General features: G+C 41.0%; 1 protein-coding gene across 1 annotated transcript; it reads right to left on the bottom strand.

Moving 5' to 3' along the window:
- Positions 1-450: 450 nt before the first annotated feature.
- On the bottom strand, positions 451-6,123 carry tdgf1 (teratocarcinoma-derived growth factor 1). The gene is made up of 6 exons (XM_071515449.1): positions 6,101-6,123; positions 5,844-5,896; positions 4,641-4,844; positions 3,442-3,556; positions 2,609-2,718; positions 451-575 (listed from the first exon to the last, which is right to left on the bottom strand). Exons 1-6 carry the CDS (start codon positions 6,121-6,123, stop codon positions 451-453), a joined length of 630 nt encoding a protein of 209 aa, XP_071371550.1.
- Positions 6,124-22,500: the final 16,377 nt, after the last annotated feature.

The raw sequence follows: 22,500 nt of genomic DNA on the forward strand, positions 1-22,500 counted from the left end.
AACACAAAACAAGATTCTGACTGAATTCGGCTCCGGGAGAAATCACTTGTTGGATAAGACAGTCTCATAAAGGACTAAAATGTAAATGTCCTTACTATTGTTTGTAATGTTGGTGATTTGGGATTTTAAGCTTCTCATAAATCACTCTTGTTAAGAGTCTGAAAAATGCCTAAAGTGTAAATGTATATGAGAAGATGCAGGTTCAAATCCACACACTTTGACAATATTTTAGTCCTGCAGAATATTGGGACAAAAACCAAGTAGATAGTTTTTAAAAAGTTAAAAATCTCTGAGACTTTCGGGGGAAACCGCCTTGAACGCTCGGGCTGAAGATGCAACTTTGTTTTGTTTTTTTTAGTTCTTGGTAGTAAGAAATCTTGCAGAGTCCACAGCTCGGTTCGGTCCAGAAATCCTCCGGTTTGTTTGTCCCGCAGCCGGTCGGTGAAACTCTCACAGGAGGAGGAGGAGGAGGAGGAGGAGGAGCAGAGGAAGAAGCAGCGTCACAAACAGGAAGCAGCCGCTCTGGACCGTGGAGACGCCCGACGAACGAAACCAACGCACCTCGTCTGAATCGTCTGGAAAACGAGAGAGAGAGAGAGAGAGAGAGAAGAGGAATGAAGGAATGGATCCATGATTCAATGCTGTACTGCAGCTCAACAAAACAGACTGAACATCACAAACATCAGAGAAAAACATCAGAGAGTGAAAATAACCAGCAGGGAAAACACAACACAGAAATATATCTTGTAATTTTAGTATGCGGTTGTGATGTTAGTCTGGTGAAAACTCAGATCCGCCAAATATCAACAGACTGACACCTCCTGCTGGAAGGAAGGAAGGAAGGAAAGAGAAAGAAAGAGAAAGAAAGAACAAGACGGAAAGACAAAGGAAGAAAGAGAGAGAGAAGGAAAGAGAGAAAGAAAGGATATGCGAGTGAGGAGGAGGGTTGAGAAGTTAGCATGACTAAAGGCAGCGGGGGTGAAGGGTGTGTGTGTGTGTGTTGGGTGTGTGTGTGTGTGTGTGTGTGTGTGTGTTGGGGGAGGGAGCATTAGCACATCCAAAAAGTCTGATAAATTCCTATGTAATGTAAATGTCTATCTAGAAGATGTGGGTTGAAATCCACAGGTTTAGGCTTTGGGCTGAATGTCAAACAACAAAACACCGTTTCAGTCTCACAAGACATTTCCTTATCAAACTTTTTTTCTTTTTTTTTTTGGACAGAATCATTCATGTTTTCAAGTATTTCCTGATGAATTTCAGGCACAACATTTTTTCCAACGTGGATGCATGGGGTTTTGGAGTGAAACCCTTCAGGTAGTGGTTTGTGGTGTTGTCGGTGTCTCTGGTGTTTTGGCACACACTGTTATTTAAAGTTCCATCTGTTTGTAATTGTATCTCTGTTTGTTTGTGTGTTTGTAGTTGTACCCGTTTACCTCATATATTACCTTTTATTCCTATTCTATTATGTTTTTTTTTAAATTTTCTATCATTCATTGTGGTAGTTTCACATGACTGCTTTTGGGTTTTATTGTATGTAAAGTCTCTCTCTCTCTTCTTCTTGTTAGCTTGCACTGGAGTCGTCCAGTTGCACTTAGCTGTCACTCAGGACTTGTTTTTAACTTGACTGCTATGATGTAAGCGGTGGTGGGAAATTCACTGTGTTCCTGTGTGGCGGGTAAAGCCCCGGTCACACTGAACGATCCGCCTGACGAGGGGCGGTTCACATCGGACGACCGGTCGGCTCGTCGGGAAGCCGTTCACACGACCGGACGGGACAAAGATGGCCGTCACACACACACACACACACACACGCACACACACACACACACACAAAGAGGAGGGATCACACACACACTACCTGACTCTGCCATTCAAAAACATTTCCCCATTCATTCTGAACGGTTCGATGTAAATACGAACAAAGAAACAGCCGTTCTGACGTTTCTCGCTCCCCGGAAGAGAGATTTACATTACAGATGTATATTGAAGAGACGCTGAAGATTCTCTCTCTTCATTTACATGCTAATTCTGTTCCAGACATCCAGCTGTCTGGTGAAAGAGTGAAAGAGTGTGGTAGTTTGTCCGGTCTGCAGGTAAACAACAGTCATGTGGATTCATACAGAGCCAACAGTCCAACCACACAACAACCTCTGAACCCATCGTCTATCGGTCTGACGACGATTAGACTCTGGGGGCGACGGCCGATATTTTGGGGGTTTCCGGTGTAGCCAGCGGACATCCGGGCCAAGACTTCCTCTTCCGTGGGCCGGTCATTGTTTACAGTCCGATTAGCAACTTGAGACACGAGAGTGGAGTCGGAGTTGAGAGACGACGTCTCATATGCAGATATCTGTTTATTTAGATTTCTGTTTTAATTAGCCGAAATGTCGTCTGGACCTAAAAAAACTTGTGAAACAATCCGGTCGTAGACGTCGTCTCTCAAGTGTCATACTGTATGTTTAATCTGTGTGTGTGAATCTCTTGAGCGGAATTGCCTATGGATCCAAAATGAATTTCAGTGTAAACTGACAATAAAGCTGTATCGTATCGTATCGTAACACACTTCATCCATTTCTTCACACATCAGCGTCATTAAAGTCAAACTTACCGCAGTCTTTATGGAAGACATGAGGGAAGCAGTGCAGGACGCCGTACCCACAGCGGCAGTAGGAGCAACCTTTCTGCACCCACTCACCATGAGAAATCAAACCACAACTCCTACAGACAGAGAGGCAGAGAGAAGAAGTTAGTTAATAGTGTTAAAAGTGTAAATCTCTACCACGCAGCTAGAAGCAGAGAGCAGCTGAGTCAGCTTGTTGTGGTGTGGCTGTAGATCCATTCAGTAACGTTCTCAGTAAAAGTGAATAGTGTGATAAGGTGGATTTGTTTCCAAATGTAGGTTACTGTGACACAGTAAACTGTCTTGTCTTTAGCCCTAGTCTCTACTCCAAAACATTGTAGCTTGAGAAGAGTCAGCTCAGTTTAATAATTCAGCTCTGAAAACTGTTGATTCCATGTTTTTAAACCCGAGACTCAGACTGAAAACACTTGGACTTTCCTGTGTTCTCCTTGCTCATTTTTTAATATCCTTAAATGGTCCACAAAACTAAAGTATCCCACTGAGCAATTTTACGCTGATTAGACGTTTAAAACACGTCTAAATGGCCATAGACGTCTAGGCCAAATTAAGTTTAAATGGGGTTGAAAAGTGAAAGTTTATTAGATGTCTATACATAGCCGTAATGCTCCTGGGCTATATGAGAGCTAAAGCATACACGCGACGTTGAAATCACGTCTTTTGCTCAGTGGGATCTAAGGAAGGTAAAGAGAAAGGTATTGGTGCTGAAATCCTTCCTATGATGTAAAAAAAAAACAAAAAAAAACACTGATGTCTCTCCACACACAGCTGCCGGTGAAGTTGGGTGGAGCTCGGCTGTGTACCTGATGCGCTCGTCGTACTCACAGCTCCGTCCCGTGAAATGCTGCGGACAGGCGCAGAAGCTTCCCAGGATGCAGGTTCCTCCGTTCTTACAGCAGGTCCGGCTCTGCTTCGCACCTCCAGAGAAACAAAGTCACAGTCAGCAACACCTCAGATCAACTCATCTATCACTCTGTCACTATCATTTCCTGAGTAGAAGCCTGTAAATCCTGCAGACGGCACTTTCATCTATTCCTTCCCAAACCAAAACTCGCTGCGGGTTTTCTGGGACCCCCGAGGCGTCCCGAGAGGCCCTGAGGGGGCCCCAGACCTCGGGTTGAGACCCTCCCTGCTGATATAAACCAGAGTCTCCATCTGGCAGCGGCGCCTACATTCCTGTCGTCCGCTGGTTCACATCAGCTGCCGTAAAGCAGACGGCCGCCGTGGGCAAACATCCAAAAGTGACGGGAAAACACAAAGAGCCGAAAGACAAACTGACGGCCGGCTGCAGAATCTCTGAATCTCTGTTTTTTTTTTTTTTTTTTAAAGAGGTTGTTTGTTGTACTGGACGGAAAACTTTGCCTCCCACTGTGAAGAAAGTCAAAAAACATTCTTCTGAAACATTCAAAAACCTATTCCAGATACTCCAGATAGAAGAGTTATATTTGTTTGTGTTTTAGGGATAATTTTGTCTAAATTATATTGGTATTTTAATTTCACATCATCTGTAGCTTTGGTGGCAAAGTTCCTACAGAGGAAAGAGGAAACTAATGCTGAAACGATTAGTTGATTAATCGATCAATCTAAAATGAATCAACTGTCATTTTGATAATTGATTAATGGTTTTAGGTATTTATCAAATAAAAATACCAAACATTTGCTGGTTGCAGCCTCACAAATGTTAAGACTTGCTGCTTTTCTGTTTCAAATCATTATGAAATAAATACTGTCTGCTTCTCAGACTAAGAAAGAAATTTGAAGAATCACTTTGGGCTCTGGGAACCTGTGATGGGCATGTGTCATTGTTTTTGACATTTTATAGACCAAATAATTAATCGATTCATCAAAAAAAACTAATCGGTATATTAATCATCTAGAGGAAAAACTATACTGTCTTACATACTCAGTATAGGCAGCTTTGTCAACTATAATGTGGAGTTTATTTGCTACAGATATAAGAAATGAGACGTAGAATAAGGTCCGTCTGCGTCTCTGGACTTACTGCCGGTGAGGCCGATGAACGGCAGGACGGCGCCGGCGTCCCGGTGTCTCCGCTCCCCGCTGCTGGGTGCGTTCACCTGGGTGAGCTGTCCCAGAAACTCCTGGGAGGGGTGGAGCGCTTTACCCCTGAAGGAGGAGGAGGAGGAGGAGGAGGAGGAGGAGGGGGACGTTTGGATTTTACTGCTGCACTCCTCTTCCTCACAGCCTGGAAACAAACACAACAGTGTCACGATTACCCAGGAGGCCCTGAACGCAGCACCAGAGTGTGAGGATCTCTGAAACCAAGACCTGAGACTGAGGCTGTTCCTCAGTGGATTTTATTAAATAAAAACAGTGACAATATGTTAAGTAAAGCAGGCCGACCACTAACATCAAGACAAGCTTCAAGAGTAACATCCGGATTGTTTTGTATATATGAATGTGAATATGTACAAATGTATTTCTGTTATGTATTTATGTTTATGGCATGGTATAATATCTAAAAAAAGAGGTTATCATGACAATGAGGCTTTATTATACAAGTCAGGAAAAACGGGGGAGGAATTGATAAGTGTGCACTTCTACCTACTACCTTATTGAACATGTATTATTATTATTACTGGTATAAATTCAGTCTTGTACATTTTACATGCTAATTTTTGTTGTCCAACTTAACTGAACTGAAGAAACCTCAAGCTAAAAGGCAGAGTTCACTGAAAACAAGCAAAGCAAAGTCGGGGGGATTTCAGGGGGATTTCTTACTTACTAAATTTTACTTTTCAGAACATTTTCCAGGTGAAAAAAAAAACACAGTGAAAATAACTGATTTTCTTCACAAACTCAGTTCAAAAACAGATACTGGAGCAACCCTGGGTAAACAGCTACACTTCAACTTCCAAAATATATAAATATAGAGATTATTCTTTCTTTTTCCAAAAGTAAAAAAAAAACTTAGCCTACTTCACATTTTTGCACTTTTTTTGCACATACTACACAATCCAAAATGATCAATTAGCCTGTTTCTGATATTCAGTACAAGCATATTTTAATTTATTCAGATTTGTATAAGAGTGTAACTGCAGCTTAAACTACATGAACACACTGTTCGCTCTCCAGACGTAACTGACACCATCAGAAACCACAAGCATGGAGGTATGAAGGCATGTGTAGGACTTAGTGTAGGACCGATATTTAAAATGTGATTAAAAAACATGACGTCACGAACCTGATGAAGCAACAGCGGCGGTCTGCAGCGTGAAAACAGCGGAGAGCAGAATCCTGAAACCAGAAACAACAAAATAAACTTTATTAACACAAAGACGTGAAATCGATCATGAGATTTTACCAGACTAAATAAAACTACATTAACTTCATCTAACACACGGAATCATTACTAAGAATCGCCACTGCCATCATGAACTGGTGAATTTAATGTTCTGTATGAAGTTGTTGCCTATTTAGTTTCGAAAATCCTAAACTCACCTGAGCAGCTTCCTCCAACGCATTTTTTCAGGTAAAAAAAAATACACCTTGAAAATAAAATAAATATTTTTCTTCACAATCCCACTTCAGAAAAATAACAATTTAAAAAAGATAAATTAAAAGCAGACACTAAAGCTGGGTGAGCTGGAGGGTAAACGGATAAACTTCAACTTCCAAAACACAGAAATCGAGTTTCTTCTTTCTTCGAGGTTTCCAAAAGTAAATAAAACTTTAAATGAATTGAAGTTACTGCCTGCGTAACTTCTCTTTTTCTTAATCCAATTCAACGTCCAAAATAAAATGAAAAATATATTTTTTTAAAAACTCTTCTTTATGATCTGATTCTCCCAAATGAGACAAGTTAGAAGAAAAGAAAACTAAAAATGTTCTTAAAAATAAACCTCAGAGAAACAGAGGCTCGCGCTCCTCGGCGGTTTCCAGCAGTCGGTGTGTGTGTGTGTGAGAGAGAGAGAGAGAGAGAGAGAGAGAGACAGAGAGAGAGAGTGTGTGTTTGGTTTCCTCTCAGCTGTGGCTCCTTCAGCTGATTTCAGGTGATTTTCTCACGTGGGAGGAGTCCAGGAAGCCCCGCCCACCCCTCTCTACCACTCTCTCTCTTTCTCCCACCGTCTCTCTCTCCATCTACCTCTCTACCAGTCTTCCCCTCTTTACTTCTCTCTCTCTCTCTCTCAATTCAATTCAATTCACTTCAAAAGGGCTTCATTGGCATGGGAAACATACGTTTACATTGCCAAAGCAAGTGTGAAATAAAAACAAAAATGCACACAATTAAAGATATACTAGAATAAAGAAATGTGTAAACAGAGCTGTGTAACATTGCATCATTGCAATCAAATATATACATAAGAGTAGGTAAAATTAACTTAAAAATACAAACAGAAAAATTGTGCTTTTGCTGTTAAAAAAAATACATATATACAGTATATATACAGAGTAAGTAGTAAAGATAACTTAAAATAAAAAATAGAAAATGTGGATATTGCAGTTAAAAAATATAAATACAAATAAGCAACAAATTATGTGCATTATACTACAGTATATAACAACAATAATATAGAAATTAGAAAAATAAGAAATATGTAAACATATGTGCATCTTTTTTTTTTTTTTTTTCTAAGAGGCTGGAGGAAATGTGGTTTGGGCTGGCTGATCTGTGGTGAGTGTGGGGGGGGAGGAGGAGGAGGAGGAAGAGGAGGAGGAGGAGGAAGAGGAGGAGGAGCAGGAGGAGGAAGAGGAGGAGGAGGAGGAAATCCCTGATCTGGGCCTTTCACTCCTGCTTTTCTTTGTTTTGAATTATTGCGCAAAATTATTACCGGAATCAGTATTGCACAGTTTAAAATGTAAGTTATAAATTATGATTATTTAAAGGTATCTGTTCTGTTTGTATGTACAGTATGTCTATGTAGAGAGATCCACACGGTGCAGACAGTGCAGGAATACACAGATGATTGACAGATGATTGACAGATGATTGACAGATGATTGACAGATGATTGACAGTCTTTAAGGTGGTTGTATTCCATCGGACGTCCTTTTCCTGTCACAGCAGCTCACAGATCTTGCTGCTGTTTGCACCTTGCTGAACTTCACCCAGCAGATATGGAAGTTTTTTGTTATTAGTCGTGTTTTCAAAATCTTTTGGCGTGTTTGTAATTAAAGTAATAATTGTAAGTTTGTGTCTCTGATGTCCTGGTACAGTTGGCAGTTGGCTCTCGGAGCATAAAACCAAGGAAAAGTAAAAGACAATTCAAGAGTTTAAAATTCAAGCTTCCTCTCTCTCTCTGTCCCCCCCCCCCTCTCTCTCTCTCTCTCTCTCAGTTCAAGTCAATGAGCTTTAGTACAATTCAATATATATTGTCAAATCTTTGGTAGTAGTCAATAATGCTAATAACAGTGATAATGGTAATAAAAATAAACAAAACCAAAACAAATAATATATATTTTATTTTATAATTAATACAAACAATTAGGTAACGGTAACACTATATAGGTAACTTTCCTTTTCTCTCTCTCTCTCTCTCTCTCTGTCTCTGTCTGTCTCCCTCTCTCTCTCTCTGTCTCTGTCTCTGTCTCTCTCTTTGTCTCTCTCTCTCTCTCTCTCTGTCTCTGTCTGTCTCCCTCTCTCTCTCTCTCTCTCTCTCTCTGTCTCTCTCTGTCTCCCTCTCTCTCTCTCTGTCTCTCTCTTTGTCTCTCTCTCTCTCTCTCTCCCCCTTGTCTTCTCTCTCAGTGAAGGAGGAAGTGCATATAATAATAATAACAGTAGAAATAACTTCACAAAGAGCATAAAACCGAGGAAAAGTAAAAGACAATTCAAGGGTTTAAAATTTAAGCTTCCTCTCTCTCTCTCTCTTTCTCTCTCTCTCCATTCTCTCGTCACTCTCCCACCCTCTCCCTCTCCCTCTCCAGCAGTCCTTTCCTCTTTCTCAAACTCTCTCTCCCTCTCTCTTTCATTTCAGTTCAATTCAGTTCAAGTCAGTGAATCTTTATTGACATGTTTTGATATAACATGTTGCCAAAGTGGAAAGCCTCCAACATAAACAATGAAATAATAGAACAATGAATAAAAAGCAATATTGAAAATAAAAATAAAAATTGTAATGTCCAGTATAATGAGTATAATCAACAAATACATAACACATGTAAACATGTAATACAGGTATCACTGTTTTCTCCAGGAGGGTTGGATCAGTCGCTCAGTTGGAAAGTTGTGGAAGTCTGGGGGAATTTGGGGAAGAATTCCTCTCTAATTTGAAAATAAAGTCTTTCTCACTCTCTAATTCTACTCCCTCCCCCCCCCCCCCCCCTCTCTCTCTCTCTCTCTCTCTCTCTCTCTCAATTCAATTCAATTTCAATTCAAAGGGTCTTTGTTGGCATGGGAAACATACGTTTACATTGCCAAAGCAAGTCTGAAATAAAAACAAAAAATGTACGTACAATTAAAGATATACTAGAATAAAGAAATGTGTAAACATATAAATAGGAGTAGGTCAAATTAACTTAAAAATACAAACAGAAAAATTGTGCTTTTGCTGTATAAAATATATATATATACAGTATCTCTCTCTTTCTCTCTCTCTCTCCATACGCATGTATAACCTCACTCGCCCATCCAGCCTGGCTTCACATGTTAATTAACTGGCTGCTGGGTCGATCAGCTCTTTAGAATCAGCCTGGCTCTGAAAATCAGAGACTGAAAAAAAGAAAAGAAAAAACACATTTTATTTAGCCTACTTCTATATTTCTGTCTAAGGACTCAGTTCAACTCTCCAGTGAGGATAGTGTTACATTTCTGCACAAAACAAGAAACTTTTTGGGGGTAAGAACATGAAAGTCCCCCCTCCCCTCCCCTCCCCCCCTCCCCCCTGCTCTAGTTAAGCTGGACGATCCTCTGACAATAGCGGTGGAAATGGGTATTTTGTAATCCCAGCAGCATCACAATGCGGTCTGATCTCATGGTAATTCACAGGAATGTTGTCAGCAGGGAGCAAAACCTTCCTGACTGGAAATGGAAATCAGCAGCAAACAAAGAGGAAAGCTGTGAACATCCAGCTGGACGTCAGTGAGGAAAAGCTGATGAGAGCGCAACTCCAAATTATTGTTGGTTTGAATTGGTTACCTGGAAACCAGACTAATTTACCTGCAACTTCCACTTTTTTAACAGCTTACTAGATGTTCAGAATAGAATTGGACTCTAAATGACGGTTCATTACCTGTTGAGTAGGATAACTAACCTGCCAGAGACACATTTTTTTCGTTTGTTTTAAGCTGCTTGAAGGACCAGATGGGTGGAGTTTACTGCATCAGGACCATTCAGATAGTATTGTGTTGATTGTGAGACACAGACAAGTAGATAAAAGAAAATATGTGATTCTTCATGGGGTGAGGAAGACTCATTTCCAGAGGATTTATGAAACTCCTTCAACATTTCTTTTTTCATATTCCCAAAATATATGGCTGTCAATCAGACCTGGCTCTTAGTGTGATGGGCGGGGTTTATCACAAATTGTTTGACTTTCAAATCCTTTCCGGTGATTGTAAATTTTGTAATTTGCGTGTATTTTTACAGACCCAGATTCTGTTGCTAATCTGACCCTTTGTGTGTGTGTGTGTGTGTGTGTGTGTGTGTTGCAAGCAGCTGATATTGCACTAAAGCTTTTGTCCCATGTTCTTTGGAAATACCTAAGACAAATACAAACACAATTTTATTTTGACAATAATTTATGGTGCATAGATTCACTAAAAAATCTAAACATCATCTGCTCCACAACAATCCTATGCTGTGAACAACAGAGCAGAGCTGAAGGAACTGAACTGAGAATTGGAGGTGGAAACCATGTAAATATATATCAGCTTTACATCATTCAAGACACTGTGATTAACACTGAGTATTGACCGTAAATATATATGATACTGTAAATGACATTACATATTTTACTATTGTGTTGTTAATTTATAATACTGCATCTTAAGTTTCCTTTTGTCTGTTACTTTCTTTCCTTTTTTGCATTTTAATCATATATCATATGTACATGTTGACACACTGTATGACTGTATAGAGACACTGCTGTGGCAACATTCAGTCAGGCCAATAAAGAATATTTGAATTGAATTGAAAAAAAAAAAACAATTTAAAAATTCTGAGATTAAAGTCACAAATTTATGAGAAAAAAAACGTCTGAATTTCTGAGATTACAGTCAGAAATTTGTGAGGAAAAAATAAAAATTTCTGAGATTAAAGTCAGAAATGTACAAGAAAAAAACTCTGAAAAATTGTATTTAATTGGCGAGGAACCATGCTGCTTCAGTTTGTGCGGCCGGCAGGATGAACAGACAGCCTGAACAGGAGGAGCAACAAACATCAAGTTTACTGATCTAGATATTAATGTAGTTAGTAAGTTATGATTCAGAAATTCAGAAGTTTTTTTTTTTTTTTTTGCAAATTTCTGACTTTAATCTCAGAATTGTACCCCCCTCCCCCCAAAAAATCACCAAAATGGCCCTGACATGCCATCGCTGAGACAAGAAGGTAGAAATATGTTTTTCTGAGCTGCATCTGAACGGTGGTCCAGACTCACTCTGATGCTTCAGGTCTCACTCACTTCACAGCGCTGCCCTCCTCTGTCCCTTGCACTTCCTGTTGTGTTACCATAGCAACAGAGCGGTCAGAGGCCCCGCCCCCTCACCATGGTGTCAGGAAGTGTACATTTTCCATCCCTTTAATAATAACCTTTATTTGTATTGCACCTTTCATACACAACATGCAGCTCAAAGTGCTTTACATCAATAGAAGGCAGATAAAAGACAGATAAAAAGATAAAATTCATATAAAAGAACAAGCAAAATGCACTGCATTAAAAGAATCAAATCAAGTAAAATAGAAAGATAAATGAACACAACAAATACTCCCACTTTTAGATGCACATTGTGAGTGAACCCATATGTTTTTCTTTAATTTTCTTTTCCCCTGTCCTTCCTGATTCTACTCTTGATCTGATATTTAGTCAGATCTCACTGCCTAAGGCAGACGAGAATCACAGATTCTCCTCTTGTTCAAAAGCCTCACCATCCACAGATGGATGAGAGTCATACAGGGTAAAGCTCTGTCCCCCCCACATATAGTGTTCACTCGTGCAAGTAAGCTTTACCCGGACAAGACCAATGAAAATTCGTACTTGCCCGTGTCAGCTCTGTTGGGGTCCTGAACAGAAAGAGTTAAAATGAAGGCTATTTAAAAAAGTGCTTTAATGTTAATTGTGTCAGTTTTTATGAATGCCTCCCGATTACAGATATTTTTCAGTTCGTTTTTCCAAACCTCTCAGCCTCATTCACTCCCATTCAGTTCCAGACAGCAGAGAAAACAACTGGAGACTCTGATTCAGTCAGTAGGTAAGGTAACGTAATTCATCACTGTGGATGAGAAGCAACAATCTGCATCAGAGCGCTAATATCAGGCTGGAAGTTTTTATGTTTTGAAACAAGTTCTGTTCATGTTTCACATTAATGCGTCACATTCAGGAATCTGGTCACTGCTTGTAAACACAAAGAGGCAAGATATCGCTTCTGCGTCATTACGTGTCCGAGTGTTTGACAAACAGAGAGTTTGTTTATAAAATAATGATAATAATTAAATATTTACTTTGAAAAATAACTAAGACGAAGGCAAAATATCATATATCTCTTAACATGATAAAAGCTGGAAAACCATCTACAGTGATGTAAAACAGGAAGGGAAAGAAGGAAATGAGCAAAAACTGCTCATGCTGGAACTGTCCTTTAAAACTGGTTTTGAAACATCCTGCAGGAGTTTGTGACTGGAGGAGGAATCAGTCGAACACGTCACCATTCACTTTTAGAGATATGAAACAGAAAGACGTACCATGACATGAGTTGAGTAACGGCGACCTGACACCAAACGACTTCAAGTGATTTCACTGTCGCAGACAAATTTCCAATGTCGGAATAAAATCATGAGAGTTTTGCTGGAGTCGTGATGCTCCCGTCACCTCGATCGTTTGGTGTGAGCTGGTCAGAAAACTCAGTCCCAGCTGTCTTAAGTCTTTTTCTCGTCTTGACGTCCCGATAAAATCAAACATGGTTAATATTATCGGAAGTCTTTAGTCTTGGCTCATGCAAACAGTGAAGTTCAATGACGTGAACATTGTCAACAACCAATAGCTGCGCTCTCTCCGAAGGAAAAAAAAAGGACAGAAATTGCTGTAGCCCTCGAAATCCCCGGTGAGTATGCTATATGCTATAGCTAGCTAGCTAACCACTGTCCCGAACGGGGCTACTTGCAAGCTAACGTTAGCTACTGTAATGTTTGCTATTAGCCTACGAGCTAACCGTACGTTTCAGCTGAAGATCGCTAGCTTCAATCATATACATCTGGCTGCAGTGCTCCCTCTCTCCCTTTCTCTCATACATACGTGTGTGTGTGTGTGTGTGTGTGTGTGTGTGTGTGTGTGTGTGTGTGTGTGTGTGTGTATGTAGGAGGGGGATTTACTTTGTAGAGGTGTTCACAAGTCAGTCCATGTTTACAATCTATTGGAAAACTCTGAATAGTAGTTGTAGCCCTTTTCAAAGTCTTCTGGTGTATGTAGGCAGTCTTTGCAAAATCTCTAGGAAGACTCATTTCCAGGGGATTTATGAAACTCCTTCAACATTTCTTTTTTCATATTCCCAAAATATAGGGCTGTCAATCAGACCTGGGCCCGTATCCACAAACATTCTGAGAGTCTCAGAGAGCTTTTATCTCAGCCTAAAATCCCTTAGCAAGAAGTCCTAGCTTAGGAGTGATTTAGGAAAGTTCTCAGAGCGATTCTGAGCAAGGAATTGACAAGAACTTTTATCTCAGTGAGGAGGTGTGGTCGACCCCGTTGCTAGGTGTGATACTCTCTTTGGACGCTGTCATTGGTTGATAAAGAAAAATCAACACGCCTCTTTTTGTCATCCAGAATGAACACAAGGAATCACACAAGATAAAACACAATTTACTTGATATTAACGCGTGGTTTGCTTGTACTATCAAAAAGAAAATAAAAATAGAGCTCATTGGACAAAATCTTTGAAAACCATACGAACTGTACTTTTTAATACTTGTACGGTCCTCACAGGTTGATGCATTCTGCCTTTATTTGGGTGGATGCAGTAATGTTATTATACTTACTTACTATTATACTAATTTGATGTTAAGATTTGGTGAAAATGGCTCAAGACTCAGTAGTATTAGTATAATTTATAGACTATATTGGCAAGCTTATATGAATAGGATGTTTGAACAAGAGTATATTGCAGATGATGCGGACGTGTGTCCCATCAGTGACCAGACAATACAGACAAAACTAAATAGGTTGCGTCACAATATGAGGCTGTGAAGGAGCTGTGATTGTTTGTGTGATTATTCTACTATGTGGTTGCATTATCACCGCTGCACTGTTTGCCTGTTGCTAAATATCTTAACATTGTGATAACTTTCATAATAATAATAGCATTAATGCGTCTTTTCTGCGTCTTTCAGCCATTTCCTCCTCTCCTTAAAAAACTCCTCAGCTCCTGAAAGTCCTCCTCTCTGCTCTGAACAGTTTTCCACCTCAGGAGCTCTCTTAAGGGCTAAGATGCTTTGTGAATAGCTTTTATCTTTACTAGGATTTAGTCTTACTTTTAAGGGGAAATTCTTAGAAAACATCATCACTCTCAGAGTTTTCTTAGAATTTCACCACTAGGACCAACTATTAGTACTAGGAAGCTTTGTGGATATGGCCCCTGGCTCTTAGTGTGATGGGTGGGGTTTATCACAAATTGTTTGACTTTCAAATCCTTTCCGGTGATTGTAAACTTTGTAATTTGTGTGTATTTTTACAGACCCGTATTCTGTTGCTAATCTGACTTTAATCAGCAAATTGTGGATTTGCTGCTACCTTGAACCCTTTGTGTGTGTGTGTGTGTGTGTGTGTGTGTGTGTGCGTGTGTGTTGCAAGCAGCTGATATTGCACTAAAGCTTTTGTCCCATGTTCTTTGGAAATACCTAAGACAAATACACAAAAACACAGTTTTATTTTGACAATAATTTATGGTGCATAGATTCACTAAAAATCTAAACATCATCTGCTCCACAACAATCCTATGAAGATTCACACCATCATACACGCTGTTAAGACTGATGTCTGACTTCTTTTACATCTATACCACTGAACATAACATTTTCTTGCTTTACAGTTTCTACGTAGTTTTCCTTTCACGTCTATCATCTCTTGTAAAGTGCTTCATATTTGTGAGGGATGAAAGTAACACATATTAAATGATTAAATACAGTATTTGGCCATTCATTTTTATTCTTCAGTCGTATTCTGTGTATGAAAGGAACACAGTGTGATTAGTTGGCTGTTTGGTGTCCAAACGTGGCTTTAGGTCTTGTATTATTTACATTTCTCTTATTAATTATCCTCTCATCATCTCTCCCTCCCTTTATCCATCTATCTCTATTTCGTTCCTTTCTGCTGTGCTGTATATCTAAGACAGTTTTCCTCAGAAACAATGAAGCCCTCATTATCTTGACCTCCCTCCATCCATCCATCCATCCATGAAGTAATCCATCTAGCTATTAATCATCCATCCATCCATTCAACCATCAAGTCATCCATTCATCCATGTAGCAAACCAGATAGTCATTCATTCCTCCATCCATTTATCATCCATGAAGTAGTAGGCAGTAGTTGTTTTTGTTGCATTTTTCTTGAATTCAGCCTCACCTGAACCAATGATATTTCAGTCCTCTAGATCAATCCTGTCCAATCACAGAAGGAACGAGTTGGCAAGGCGGCGGTCACACTGATCCGCTGTGTCTGTCCGTCTGTTCATTTCAATTCATTTTCACTGACAGCTGTCTGTTGTCCGGACGGGACTGATGACACTCCGTCAGATTTCCATCCGTTTTGACGACAGAAAGTTCAACCCAGTTCAACTTTTTTGGATGGACGGATTTGTCACCATTTGTTTTGGGGAAAAAAAGGAGTGAACACAGGGACGACGGTCCGACCAAAACAAAAATAAAACAGAGAAAGCCTGGTGTAACATTGGGATGACTGGAGCTTTTCCAGCTCAGTTCCCTGTTGAATTTATACTGTAGAGTCTGTTTCTTCTTGTTTCTATCAAGTAGCTCTGTTATGAGCAAAGCTTCCTGTTCTGCCTCACCACCATGTTGATGTTCCCAAACAAACTAACGGACAGAAATCTATCCATCAATAATTCTGTTTGTTTTCTGATGGATCAGTGTTGGCCCGCCACCTAACATGTAAACACGATGTCCAGCCCACTACCTGGCCAGTCCGGTCCAATCCCATGGATTTCAACACTCAAATCGTCACATGGTCAACAAGCAAGCAAGTTAAAAGTCAGTGATTCAAGGAGGTGGATTCAAGCTATGCCTCCCACTGTCTGGCTTCATTTCTCCCTCGTATCCATGTCTACTTTGAGGAACCTCCACGACTCATTCCACCCCAACGTGCTGAGCTTCGGGTTTATCAGCTTCCGGTTTCCCGACGCTGCTTCCTGTCTAGGCAGGAAGGACAAGTGGAGGCTCAAGTCCCCCTTTCTCTCCTCCTGCTCACCCTCCTCTGCCTTCTCCCGGCACCAGGCCTCCTTCTTCAGGTAGAGTTGGGGGTTCAGGAGCCTCCAACAGGCTCCCCACTCCGCCACCGCCGATCCTTCCTCCCTGGACACGCTGGGATCGAGTCCCGACGTTTGGAGGTGCCTCCACGACTCGGCCCACTCTGTTTGGGGTAAATCGACTTGGTGGTAGTGCCTGTGGCATTTGGGCATGTTCTGCCGGTGCGTTTCAGGGCTGTCGGGATAGGAGAGTTTCCAGGAGTGGGACCAACGAGAGAAAGAGTAGGAAGTGGAGGGTGAGGGTTCGGCGGAGAACTTCCACGATTTGTCCCAATCGTAGAGAGGGAAGTCAAGCACATGGGATGATGGTTCAGGTTGGGAATAGCAGCATTCGTTGCTGTGCCTGATCTGTTTATGTTCACACTCTTCTTCGTCTTGTTCGTCTTCATCTTCTTCTTCGTCTTCATCTTCTTCTTCTTCTTCTTGGTGGTCTGTGTCCACCACCACGGCCTTGGTAGTTTTCCAGCTGTGGGACCATTCATTCTTCGGCATGCCGTCTTCTGCGCGCTTCAGTCCCAAGTATCTCAGACTCCTGTGCTTGGTGGAGAAACACACCACACCCTCCTCATCGCGTCTCTGCAAGATACAAAGCTTCCAGGAGTTCTTCCAGGCCGAGCCTTCCGCCTCCTCCTCCTCTCCTTCTTCATCTCCTCCTTCTTCTCCTCCTCTGTGGGGTTTCGCCACCCTCCAGGAGTCCTTCCAACCCGGGAAGGAGGCGTTCAGTTTGTGGAACTGAAGATGCAGCGGGACTTCAAGCTCGCGTTCCTCCTCGTAAGAGTCTTCATTGTAATATTCTTCATCTTGCCCCTCCTCATCCTCCACCTCCATCTCCTCTACCTCCTCCTGCTCCTCCTTCGCATCTTCCATCATCTCCTCTGCTTCCTCTTCTTCTTCCTCCTCCTCCTCCTCCTCCTCCTCCTCTATGTCTTCCATTATCTCCTCTTCTTCTTCCTCCTCCTCCTCCTGTATGTCTTCCATTATCTCCTCTTCTTCCTCCTCCTCCTCCTCCTCCTCTGTGTCTTCCATCATCTCCTCTTCCACCTCTTCCTCCTCCTCTGTGTCCTCCATTATCTCCTCTTCCTCCTCTTCTTTCTCCTCCTTCAGTTCGTATTCTCCTCTTTTGGACCAAGCTTTGGGAGTCCTCCATGCCTCCCCCCACTCTGCGGTATCAGTCACCTCCTCATCCAGCCCCGTTGTGAGGTGGTGGTTTGTGGCGTCGCGCCTCCTCATCAACATGTCGATGTGGCGATGTTGGGACTCCAGTGAAGCCTTGCACCACCTGTGGAGAGAGGTAGAGTTTAGGTTTTGGCTTAGTTCATGATAAAATGATAAAATGATAAAACACAAATGAAAACCTGTACAAACTTAACACATCTGCAAAACATGGAATGATATCACACCCTATGTTGGCAAAATGCCTTCCTGGGTTTTACATTGACCTCATTCAGACTGAAGATGTACAGACGAAATGGAAGCACCTAACAATTTATGAATATTAAGTACTTAAGGAGTAGAAAACAGCTTCAATTTTCCTTGGAGTATTAAGTGCCTAAGTAGTATGGCCACCTTTTACCGTCAGAAAAGTTTCAATCTTCCATGGAGGCCTGTCAAACAAGTCCTGATCTGTGTGTAGTGGGATATTGGACCTTTCCTCAAGAAGAAAAGCTTTTCGATTGCTAGATCACACCTTGCTAAAAAACAGAATATTATACAGAAAATCAAATCTTTTCTTAATGCTTAATGCTTATCTTATATTATTGGCTAAATGCCTGTCTTAGCCTTAGTGACATGTGGAGGTGATTTACATGCGCATAGCATATTGATTGATAAAACAAACTAACCTCTACATGGGATTTTGTTGAGGCTTGGAATAAAACCCTTGTAAGTGAAGACGGTGTGCGGGAGTCTACAGATTTTGGCTTTTTCTTTTCTTTCTTGCCATTCTTGTGTTGTGTGCTCTATGTTGTTATAAGTGTCTTAATGTTATACATGTTATAAATGTTATAAATGTTTGGTTAGGTGTAGGCTTCATATTTACAAATTATATTGTACTGCTCCAATTTCAATGTCTAACAAAGCAATAAAAATGATTGATCACACAAAAAGAAGGAAAGCCTCCAGTTCTTTGAGGGATGAAGGAGATGGAAATCGATTCTACATAAATGTTCAATAATGTCTAGATCTGCAGACTGGGGAGAAATTTCACTTCATCCTGCTGTTCCTGAAGCAAGTGGTGTGTATGGGGGTGTTATCATCTGGAATATGGGAACATCATGAGGGAACAGTGCTAGCACCTTGCTGATGCTGCTCATGGGCCATTATATAACCATGTAGACTGTAGAGCAGTGGTTCTCAGTGTGGGGTCCGGGGACCACCAGGGGTCCTTTAGAGGGTTCCAGGGGTCCCCAGCAAATCTATGAATTGGTAAACTTCAGCATTATTTCATTTACAAGAAGTTAACACAATTAGAGAATGTAGAAGAATGACTGTTTTGATCATAGTTTCTCTGTTATCTCTCTACCTACAATACAGACAGTCATGGGATTCTGGACAAAATCAAATCTGAGAATAAGAATATTCTCAGATTTGGGTCTGAGAGACAAAATCTCATCAAATGGGGGTCTGTGGCCCTAATGCGGACTAAATTAGAGATCTGTTATATGAAAAAGGTTGATAATCACTGCTGTAGAGCATCATCAGACCTAATGACTCCCAGTAGATGGCGCCATACTATTACAGATCTACCACCATGTTTACCAGATGGCAGCAGACTGTGGGTTGAAGGCTTCATTCATCACAACATATTACCCTTTTCTCTTGCTTCTTACACCAGCTGACGCATCTTTCTGAATGGCAGCCCTGTCATAAACGCCGACTTTCTGGAGCCCAGTGCAGTTTTTGTTGAGACTGTCACACGGGTGTTGGTTCAACTTTGTGGTAACATTTGAGTCTATAATTTTGTGGTGTTTAGCAACTACTTAATTTTCCCATGGGGATCAATAAAGTTTCATATAATCTCATCTATCCTGTTAAGTGTCTGTCTTTCCTGTTGGTGAATTCATCTTGCGATCACTGTTCCTCTTTGCCAATACAGTTTGCACGTTTGGCAAATGTTATTTTCCAGACTCTTCCCCTTGTTACATTAAATACTTTTGCAGTTTTTGTGTCTGATGCACCTTGTACCAACTATCTGGTCTCTTTGGAACTCTGTTAGTTACCACACACTGCTTTGAAAACTTACATATAACGTATAAAAGTCAAATGCTGTATCCCTCCTCCCTCTCCCAATTCGTTTTCATCAGAATTAGTTTCTTCTCACATTAAGCTAACTTACATGACAAATCATAGTATCAAGTCCTCTACTCTGACCCAGAGAAAGTAACTTTTCTACCATTTCTCATCAAAGTATTCCCACTACTTTGAACAACAAGTGAAGAACATCAGACGTCAACGCTGTTTGGTTTCCTGATTGTTCACAAGAGAGGAACCTGACCTCTCCTGATTTTTGAAAGGAAGAGAAGATGCACTTGCTAATTTTGGGTGCTGTAACAGAAAATGAATCCAACAAGTATTACCTCAAATTATTGCTTCCAGTAATGACATTGCTTTTGAAATGAGTAACGAGGAATGAGTAACCCAACGCTGTCTACCGCTGTTCTGCTGACCCACCTGATCTCCTGCCAGTATCCGCAGGAGGAGCACCAGTTCCTGTGAAGTTCCTCCTGGTCCTCCAGAGGAGCAGCAGCGAGCAGCCAGGACTGGCTCCAGCCGGGCAGGAACACAGCTCTGATCTTCACAGCAGCCGTCCGCTCGTCTGTGGAGCCTCGGGGTTTGAGCTCAGCGCTGGACGATTTCCATGAGTCTTCCCAGCCTGAAGGTTTGGACTGCAGGACAACGATCATGTTACTAATGATAGATAGAAATAGATAGATAGAAATCATATAGCTACGATTACTATTACTGTTGCTATTGCTGTTACTTCTTCTACTACTACTACTACTATTACTACCAGTACTGCTACTACTACTACTACTACTATACTATACTACTATACTATAATAATAACTAGAATTTATAACCTCCTCCTCTCCTCTCCTCTCCTTGTCTCCTCTCCTCTCCTCCTCTCCTCTCTTCTCTCCTCCTCTCCTCTCCTCCTCTCCTTGTCTCCTCTCCTCTCATCTCCTCTCCTTTCCTCTCCTCCTCTCCTTGTCTCCTCTCCTCTCCTTTCCTCTCCTCTCTTCTCTCCTCCTCTCCTCTCCTCCTCTCCTCTCCTTGTCTCCTTTCCTCTCTCTTCTCTCCTCCTCTCCTCTCCTTGTCTCCTCTCCCCCTTTCCTCTCCTCTCCTCTCCTTGTCTCCTCTGCTCCTCTCTCTCCTCACCTCGTCTCCTCCTCTCCTCTCCTCCTCTCATCTCCTCTCCTTGTCTCCTCTCCTCTCCTCTCCTCTCCTCTCCTCTCCTCTCCTCTCCTCCATGGTGGGACACACACACAAACCGCTCTCCAATTATATAGTGGGATAACACTAATAATAATAATAATAATATCAGTCCTGCCCACCTGCTCCTCCAGATGCCGTAGTTTGTCCATCTTGTCACTGTGGTTTTGTTGGTGATCAGGCCAGACTCGATCCCAGTCCGGTTTCTGCTGTCTCAGGACAAAGATCATGGTCTTCCAGGTTCCCGCCCACCTAGGAAGTGCAAACTCATCTATTTCAGCTTTGCGCCGCCAAATCAGCTTTGCTTCAGACAAAATCTCCCACTGGACTTTGTTCTCCTTGGAGAGCTCCAGCAGGGCCGGACTCTTCACCTGGGAGGCAGAGCGGTGAGAGCGATGAAAATTACAAGTTTCTACAGCTTTCTAGGTAGAAAAATGAAATACCAAGGGGAAAGCCGATACACGGTGTGTTTGTTTTTTCAACGTTCTAGCCCATTTTAATAAAGACACTTTTTTGGTCTGTAATCAAATTCCCATTTTTTCCATTGAAGACAGTAACATGTATTCAATCAACACTTGTAGACTACAAGGATCTCAACTGATAATCAACTGACTTCAACTGAGTGTCTGTTGACTATTATAGGGAAGAAACACATTCCTACATATGGAGTAGTCTCACTGTCCTATAACCAAAACTTTAACTTTATTTATGTGCCTGTCTTAAGCCTCACCTGACCTGAAGTGTTGACAGTCCACGCTGATCGTCATTAGTATTATCTACTGACACTGTTGAATATCTACTGACACTGTTGAATATCTACTGACACTGTTGAATATCTACTGACACTGTTGAATATCTACTGACACTGTTGAATATCTACTGACACTGTTGAATATTAACTGACACTGTTGAATATCTACTGACACTGTTGAATATCTACTGACACTGTTGAATATCTACTGACACTGTTTAATATCTACTGACACTGTTTAATATCAACTGACACTCTGTTGAATATTAACTGACACTGTTGAATATCTACTGACACTGTTTAATATCTACTGACATTCTGTTGAATATCTACTGACTCTGTTTAATATCAACTGACACTCTGTTGAATATCTACTGACACGGTTTAATAGCTACTGACATTCTGTTGAATATCTACTGACTCTGTTGAATATCAACTGACACTCTGTTGAATATCTACTGACATTCTGTTTAATATCAACTGACACTCTGTTGAATATCTACTGACACTGTTTAATATCTACTGACATTCTGTTGAATATCTACTGACTCTGTTTAATATCAACTGACACTGTTGAATATCTACTGACATTCTGTTTAATATCAACTGACACTCTGTTGAATATCTACTGACACTGTTTAATATCTACTGACATTCTGTTGAATATCTACTGACTCTGTTTAATATCAACTGACACTCTGTTGAATATCTACTGACACTTTTTAATATCTACTGACACTCTGTTGAATATTAACTGACACTGTTGAATATCTACTGACATTCTGTTGAATATCAACTGACACTTGAATATCTACTGACACTGTTTAATATCTACTGACACTGTTGAAAATCTACTGACAGTCTGTTGGATATCTACTGATACTCATTATAAGTCATTTAGTCTATTATTGAGTCCTAAAATCATAATTTGTATTTATCTGCCAATGCAGTGAGATAATTTCACTTGTTTCCAATGCAAATCAACTAGTTTAATGAATTCAGTAGAATCAAGAGTCATTTTCTTGACAGCAGTGCAG

The sequence above is a fragment of the Centroberyx affinis genome, unplaced genomic scaffold (genome assembly GCF_046629955.1).
Source record: "Centroberyx affinis isolate AG114_WGS23_722 - 3 ecotype Tasmania unplaced genomic scaffold, CSIRO-AGI_Caff_v1 ptg000351l_1, whole genome shotgun sequence".
Lineage (NCBI taxonomy): Eukaryota > Metazoa > Chordata > Actinopteri > Beryciformes > Berycidae > Centroberyx > Centroberyx affinis.

Bases quoted from the DNA above. Each gene is read 5' to 3' on its own strand.
- tdgf1 (XM_071515449.1), bottom strand. From the start codon at position 6,123: ATGCGTTGGAGGAAGCTGCTCAG. The intron at 4,845-5,843 runs GTTCGTGACGTC...GTTTGTTTCCAG, and splicing joins CGCCGCTGTTGCTTCATCAG to GCTGTGAGGAAGAGGAGTGC. The intron at 3,557-4,640 runs GTAAGTCCAGAG...GTTTCTCTGGAG, and splicing joins GTTCATCGGCCTCACCGGCA to GTGCGAAGCAGAGCCGGACC.